The sequence below is a fragment of the Centropristis striata genome, chromosome 3 (assembly GCF_030273125.1).
Source record: "Centropristis striata isolate RG_2023a ecotype Rhode Island chromosome 3, C.striata_1.0, whole genome shotgun sequence".
NCBI classification, from domain to species: Eukaryota; Metazoa; Chordata; class Actinopteri; order Perciformes; family Serranidae; genus Centropristis; species Centropristis striata.
This window is the reverse complement of record NC_081519.1, coordinates 44,624,855-44,633,296: the sequence shown is the minus strand read 5'-3', so window position 1 is coordinate 44,633,296 and position 8,442 is coordinate 44,624,855. Positions and strand designations below refer to the sequence as shown.

Genomic DNA, 8,442 nt, shown 5'->3' with positions numbered 1-8,442 from the left:
TTTTTTTTGAGATGTTATCTTGTTATTTCGAGATAATATCTCATTATTTCGAGATAATACACATATGTAAAAAAAAAAAAAGAATTAAAAAAAAAAAATCTTCCAAAAATTTTTTTTTCTTCAGATATCTCATTATTTCGAGATAATATCTCGTAATTACGAGATAACACACCTATGTAAAAAAAAAATAAAAAGATTTTTTTTTAAATATATATATATATTTTTTTACATAGGTGTGTTATCTCGTAATTACGAGATATTATCTTGAAATAATGAGATATCTGAAGAAAAAAAAAATTTTGGAAGATTTTTTTTAATTCTTATTTTTTTTTTACATATCTGTATTACCTCGAAATAATGAGATATTATCTCGAAATAACAAGATAACATCTCAAAAAAAATGTTCTTCACTTGCGGTTCAGGGCTTCCGTAGCAACAAAATAAACATGATTATTATAGAAAGAGTCACTTATTAAACACATTTTACTCTAAGCAATAAAAACCCAAAGACCTGATACTTAGACTTTGTGTTCCCCTAATGTATAAATCTGAACTCTTGATTCTTTAGTCAGAGAACAGTTGAGATTTATTGGGATTTTTGTCTCCAAACTCTCAAAAGACAAAGAGATAAAGAGAATAATGCAAACTGTGATTTGTTTTTTACTTTTGAACTGAAGTTGTGACTCTTCCTAATCTCCTCCACCCTAAAACTTATTTTCTTTTGGTAACATTTATTCACCAATGGTCTGATAACATCAATGTGCCTTTATTTGGTGATTTTGTGTCTTTTTTAGTAATTTTGTGTATTTTTAAGTCAGTTTGTGTCTTTTTTGGTCATTTTGTGTCTGCTAACATCAATGTTTACCTAAAGGTCAATGGAGGAAAATGGTTCAATTCAATAAAGGTAAAGTCTGATAATCAGTAAACTCAACCAGAAATACAAAGAACACACACTGGTTTTTAATAAGAAAGACTTTTGGAGACAAAACATTTAAGTTGCTTACAAACTTTTGGCCTGTAGTGAACATGTTAAAATGTAAAAACTGAGCTGAAGTAGAAATAAAGAGAAAACACACAGTGATGTTTAGTCTCTTAGAAATCTTTATTCAATAGAAAGAACTCGACTGTGACGCTTGTAACAGCAGAGCTCATCGGTCAAAATCTACAAAAATAAATAATTTAAATACAAAATGCCAGACAGCAGTGTCGCCTTTGTATTCTCAAATAGTTTTCTGTCTTTTTCTCTCAGATATTATTTACACACACGCAGTCATTAAAGTCTGTAGATCACAGTGCTGTGATGTTCAGGCAGCAGACAGGCAGGAAGACGCTCCAACCGACAGGTTAACATCATCTGCATAGAATCACATTCTGCACTTTATCAGCTTTATGGGAGGTTTTTGGAGCTGCTGTTTGTGTCCGTCTGGTCTTTATTAGTATTATGTTTTAATTAGAATTAAATCTCTGACAATCTGAACCCTCGAGGTCGTTTAACACCTAAATAAAACTGGAAAAAGAAGAAAAAAAGTTTTTTTCCAATTTTATTTCCGTTATTTATAGACGAGAAGCAAATTTAGAAACTGGAAAATCTCAATTCAGGGACCACCGACTCTTATTCTGAAGCTTTTGACTGAGTCGACTAGAGCTGCAACTAACCATTATTCTCATTATCGATTAATCGATTAGTTGTTTGGTCATTAAAATATCTGTTTTCCCAAACCACAAGATGACGTCCTCAATGTGAAATATTCACATTAAATAGAAAGGAAATAAAAGTCCAAATTCTCTGATTTCAGCTACTTCAGTCTTTAAAAAACTGCTCAAACCAATTATTGGATTATCAAAATAGTTGACGATTAATTTAATAATTGATTATTGTTCGATTAATAGAATTGTTGCAGCTCTAGATTCGACTCTGTTATTGTGTAAATGTTTAAACTTTCCTTTATTCTTAGCACCTTTTACATTTTCACATCAGCCAAAGTTTTATTATGCTCATTTTATGGATCTAGTGTTTCTGCACCTTGTTTTTAAAGCAATTTTTTAATGCTGCAGTTATTTTCATCTCGAGCCGTCTGATAACGTGACGGGACACAAACAGCTCCGGTTTCTTTTTCTCTGACGAGATCATAAAAATATTAATTCCAGACATCGCTGAAACGTTTCAGATCGGATGCTTTGGTTTCTATTTTTGTTTCGACATTTTAAAAAAAGCTACTGGAGACAAATACAGCGACTTTTTCCTGTTGTTATTGGAGACTTTTTGAGACTCGTTCTTACTCTTCTATAATAGGACACTCATTGAAATACTTGCAAATTCCAAATGTCAACCCTAGAGAATATTGGAGGATATTACAGACAGAATGTGTAAAAAAAAAAAAACATGAAAATAATATTTTGAGAAAAAATTTACAAGATTAAAGTGACAAATCTATGAGAAAAAAATGCTCAGATTTATGAGATTTAAAGTGGTGAATCTGGGAGGAAAAAGTTGTTTTCCCACTTTTTTCTCGTAAATCTGCGACTTTTTTCGCGCAGATTTGCCACTTTAAATCTCTTAAATCTGCGACTTTTTTTCTTATAGATTTTTATCACTTTAATCTAGTAAATTTGCAACTTTTTTTCCCGAAATATTACCTGAAGTTACCAAATAAAGTTCTTTGCCTGATAAAGGGTTAAGAAGAGTAAGAACGAGGGTCCGGAGGCTCGTTAAGAAGAATTTGAAACATTTCAAATCAAAGTAAAATCAAATATCTGGCGTCTCATATCTGAGACAACACAGACGTCCCTTCTGACTCCAACTCCCATGAGCCTTTGCTTCCTGTCAGCTGCCTGCTGCGTCTTCAGTTCAACAGTTAGAACGATCAGTGGTTGGTTCACTTCTCTGCTCTCCACTCTCCAGCCGGGACTCACAACGGGGACATCTGATTGGTTAAAGGTCAGAAAACTGCAGAGCAACAAGTGGTGAAGGAGTTCTGAACGACAAACTGGAATCTGTTTTAAACCTTTTTAGTGTTTGGATTTTACAGAACTACTGTTGTAGCAGTAGGGCTGGGCCATATATAAGATATAAAAGATATATATCGATATATTTTTAAATGGGATATGGAATTAGACGAAATCAGATATATCCATATAGTTCAAATTGTTTCCTTTCTTTCTATATAAATGCTGCCCTTGCTAGGGTTTGTCATATTTAGTTGTTTTGTAATGTTCATTGTTCTTTTCTTATATAAATAAATTTATTTCTGGCCATATGATGCTTTAATATGTAACGGAGTGTATTTTGATCATTTTTAGGCATTTTAAAATTTGAATGACTTTTATTTTGAAAGGGTAATTTTTGCACATCCCATAAAATGGTGTTTTTCTGTCATTTCTGACCATATTACGCTTTAATATGTATCAACAGACTATAATTGACCAATTTTAAGCATTTTTAGACATTTTAAAATTTGACAATTTTTGACCAAAATCGACATGCTATAGTATGACTTTTATTTTGAAAGGGTCATTTTTGGACATCCCATAATATGGTGTTTTTCTGTCATTTCTGGCCATATTATGCTTTAATATGTATCAACTATACATAATTGACCAATTTTAAGCATTTTTAGGCATTTTAAAATTTGACAATTTTTGACAAAAATCGACGTGGAGTCATTTTTGGACTTCCCATAATGTGGTAATTTGTTTCTATTTTTTGACAAATAGTTCCTGACCCGTGAGTCCTGGGATTCGAACCGATGGCCACAGACCACACATATATAATAGTGTTTTTCAGCTACTTTGGGACAAACTATACCACCATTGGTCTATTTTATTTCATAAACAAAAAGGTTCTCCTGTTGTTCTACAGTATTTATGTTCACTTTAATAAACAGTTTCAACAAAACTACTTGTGACATGTCATATTTGACTTTCTTCAACATTTGCTCTCATTTTGTGATAAAAATATCAGGATATATATCAATATTCATCCTAAATATATCTGTATCAGCCCTACAGACTCTGCAGCAGTTATCAGGATGGTTTCAGTCTTGTAGTGTGATTTTTGTGATTTTTGTGGTTTGTTTTGAGACGTTTGGTTGTTGCTGGAGGTTGGAGAGTGGACGCTGTAAACAGGAAGTGAAGTCAAGTGTTACCAGTTTATCTGAAGCGTCTGAGAGCTGATAGTTGGAGAGGACGATGACATCACCAGGAGGAGATGACATCACAGGTTTGTACCTGATGAAGACCACCAGAGAATCTGAATAAAAACATTTCTCTTTTCTTTTTCTGTGTCTCCTCCTCTGTTCTTCTGCCTGAGACCCAGAAATCTGCTCCAGTGCTCCACCTTAAAGGTCTCAGGTCCTGAACTTTATCTTGAGGAGATATTAGAGGGTCTTTTCTGCACCGTGACGTCTTTAGGAGTCTGTAAATCTGTAAAGTTTTTACAGTGTTTTTTTTTTTAAGTGGACATTTTCAGCCCAGAGGGTCTACAGTGGAGTAGATGACAGTGGGATGAAGGTGCCCAGAGGGTTAAATCCTCCACAGTAACAGAGCGGTCTGTGCTCTGAGCTCCTGGTGACGTCACCGTCCCGTCCTCAAAGCTCCCAGCGCCCCTGAACGCATCGTCTGACGACCTGCTGAGCTTCAGGATGTTGGAGGTACTGAGAGGTCACGGCTGCGTCCAAACTGATCTACAGTCAGTCTGAAGAACCAACAGCTGCTCTGAGCCTGAACGCAGCCTGTAACAAGGGTTATCAACACACACACACACACACACACACACACACACACACACACACACACACTAACCACACACACACACTAACCACACACACACACCTCCCTCCACCCTCCAGTCCCACCAGAACATTTAGGCACATGGACAAACACACAACAAGCCACTTATGGCACAAAAACCAGCAGAGCAGCAGCATGAAGCTCGGCCCGCCAGCAGAGGAGCGCTCCGTTACCCAGAATCCTTTGCTCTGCTGGGTAACAGACACATAGATAGATATATATATAGATATATATAAGAAAGGCTAGATGGCTAGGTTAGTCTACGGTGCATGTAGCATTTAAATAACCAGAGATTGATTCATTTTAACCCATTTAAGGTGTTAAAGCATCACCTCATCTCTACCATTAAAACCTGTTGTGTTATTCTACCATTAAAGCAGAAAGAGGATATGTGGTTTTGTAGTATTTGTAGTTTTTTCCGCCTATTTTCGGTCTCTTGGCCAATGAAATGCATCAGAATACATGTGGGAGTGTCGCAATGCATCATGGGACTTTTCCAGAACTTTGAAATCATCACCAAAAAAGACACAAAATGACTAAAAAGACACAAAATGACCAAAAAAAGACACAAAATGACTAAAAAAGACACAACATGACCAAAAAAGACACAATATGACTAAAAAAAAAGACATAAAATGACCAAAAAGACACAAAGTGACTAAAAAAAAGACACAAAATGAGAATCCATGTGGGAGTGTCCCAATGCATCATGGGACTTTTCCAGAACTTAGAAATGAAATTCATAAAGTATCAGAGCTTATAGCTGTTATATCTGAGCTCCCTCCGCTATAGTCGTCTTCACCATGATTTCTATCTGCTACAGAGGCTGAAAAATCTATTATTTAGTAGAAGAGTTGACACTTCTGTTGGATTTAGAGAGAAACTTCAGGTTTTAGGGGCTGATTTTAAAATCACCAATCAGAGGTTTACAGGCAGTTTTTATTATTCTCGAGTACGCAGGAACAGAACTACAACTCTGAGGTTTAGAACAAACCAAACCGTTAGAAAATGGGTTTAAAATGAATCAATCTGGTTATTTTAATGCTACGTGCAGCTTTAGACTGATGTTATGAGTCGTCTCCGTTGGCTAACAGCCATCTAGAGTTATATATTTATATATAATATAATTGTATATATCTATATAATATAATTCTATCTATCTATGGACAGAGATCTGCTCTGCTGTGGCTCTGCTTCCTGCTCCGCCAGCGTACGGTACATCAGTCTTCTGCTCATGATGTCACGCTGCAGCAGTGTGACATCACAGGTCAAAGGTCAACTCTGACCTGTGATGTCACACGGAAACACCAGACTGAAGTGTTACTGTAACCGCACTGTTACAAAGCTACGCATCACCAGGTTAACACAGGAGTGTTAGACAACAAATGTGATAACAAGAAGAAAAGCTAAATAATAATAATAATAACAATAATAATGTGCTTTTTTCTACAACACAAAAGGAGGTTTTAGGTTGGAACAGAAAAAGGCAGCTGGACACAAACGTCGACAGGAGGAAAGTCTGGATCCTGTTGAAGTGGGACACTTTGAGATTAATAATCTGGAATCTCGGCTCCTAATCTGATAAGAAATCAGGTCAAGTTTATGCTATATTTATAATATTTACACTGCTTTACCCAGCGGTCAGGTGGAGAACTGGGTTTGAAGGCTTCAGACTCATCAAAAGTCACAATAATACCAATAAACGGTTTTAAAAGGTTAAAACTAGAGCTGCAACTAACGATTATTTCCATTATGGATTAATCTGTTAAATATTTAAACAATTAATCGATGATTTAAACAATTAGTTGATTAGTTGTTTAGTTAATAAAATGTTGAAAAATATCAATCTCTTGTTTTGTCCACAAACCAAAGAGATATTCAGTTTATTGTCATAAAGGAACAAAGAAACCAGAAATATTCACATTGAAGAAGCTGAAATCAGAGATTTGGACTTATTGCCTTTAAAAAACTGCTCAAACTAATTATTGGATTATCAGAATAGTTGACGATTAATTAAATAATCCATTAAATGAATAATTGTTGCAGCTCTAGTTAAAATCCTCCTTTAGAGTGTGAACAGGGCTACAGTCTAACAGCGAGGTAAAGCACTAGAAATAATCATAAATATTTGAAAACGCTTCTGATTTCGTCCCACTTCAAAGAACTCTGAACGTTTCCTTTAACGCCACTAAACTTTCTGCCCTGATAAAGAAAAAAACTAAAGCCACAAACATTTTGACCTTCGACACGTCAGGTAGAAACACCTGACGAGAGAACGAGTTAGCACGCCGCTAACGAGTTAGCACGCCGCTAAGGACTCACCAGGATTATAAAACACAAAGTCAAACGTCATAAATCACAATCTGCTGGAGGAAGGTTTCTCCTCGTCAGACTGGTAAACCTCCAGAGGACTGAAACAGCCCGTTGTGTAATCAGATTACTTCTCCTCTGTGTCTGCAGCTGGTAACTAGTGCTCCCGTTACCATGACAACGACACAGTTCAACCTGGACATACATATTGGCTCCGCCTCTCTGCCACCAGAGGCCCCGCCTACATTCAGGATATGACATCATACGTACGACAGCGCCCCAAAAAAACCTGCTTCCACTTTCCTTCCTTCCTTCCTTCCTTCCTTTCTTTCTCTCCGCTGAGATGGTCGCCATGACGACAGTAAACGTCCCGTCAGGAGGTTTTTTTTTATCTCGGAGAGGAAAAAACAAACAAAAACAAAGCTCCCTGTGAGCGAGTTTTCTAATAAATATGTATCATGTTGGATTAAACCTCCTGACAGGTGAAGAAGAAGAAGAAAAACAACAAGAATCAGTAACAGAAAAAGGTGGAAGTCGCTTCATGTCTGATGATTTTACTGGAGACTTCCTGGAGAGTTTTAGTTTTGCTGAATGGAGACAAAGTGCTGCAGCTGACGTGGTTCTGGACGTCCCTGTTTGGGTCTCCAGCGTGGTGGTGGTGGTGGTGGTGGTGGTGGTGGTCCGGCTCTCGTCGGGCTCACAAAGGTTTGAAGTGCAGCGTGCAGTCGGACTCTCTCTCTGCAGAAGAAGAGCAGAAGATGGCGGCGTGCGGCTGCAGCAGAGACACCCTGGGCAGAGCTCCTCCCGTCCTCAGGTAGCAGGACACGATCTTCTGGTCCAGGCGCAGCTGGCGGGGGATGCTGTCCAACGGCTTGGGGTCCAGATCCAAGATGGACACGCAGTAGGAGAAGGCCGGAGGTCTGGAGGAGGACAGGAAGTCCCTGAGACGCCTCGGACTGGACAGACTGGAGGAGGAGAAGAAGAAGAAGAAGAAGGAGGAGAAGAAGGAGAAGAAGAAGAAGAAGGAGAAGAAGAAGAAGTAGAAGGAGGAGAAGAAGAACAAGGAGAAGAAGGAGAAGAAGAAGGAGAAGAAGAAGAAGAAGAAGGAGAAGAAGAAGAAGAAGAAGAAGAAGAAGGAGAAGGAGGAGAAGGAGAAGAAGGAGAAGGAGAAGGAGAAGAAGAAGACGGAGGAGAAGAAGAAGAAGAAGAAGAAGAAGAAGAAAAAGAAGAAGGAGAAGAAGAAGAAGAAGAAGAAAAAGAAGGAGAAGAAGAAGAAGAAGAAGAAGAAAAAGAAGAAGAAGGAGAAGAAGAAGAAGAAGAAGAAGAAGAAGAAGAAGAAGAAGA

General features: G+C 37.3%; 1 protein-coding gene across 1 annotated transcript in view; it reads right to left on the bottom strand.

Moving 5' to 3' along the window:
• Positions 1–1,210: 1,210 nt before the first annotated feature.
• The window catches only part of ippk (inositol 1,3,4,5,6-pentakisphosphate 2-kinase), a 30,847-nt gene continuing 23,615 nt past the window's right edge, over positions 1,211–8,442 (bottom strand). Inside the window, exon 14 of the mRNA XM_059329890.1 lies at positions 1,211–8,063. Coding sequence (XP_059185873.1) covers positions 7,796–8,063 — 268 coding nt within the window. The 3' untranslated portion in view covers positions 1,211–7,795. The remainder of the gene's footprint in view (positions 8,064–8,442) is intronic.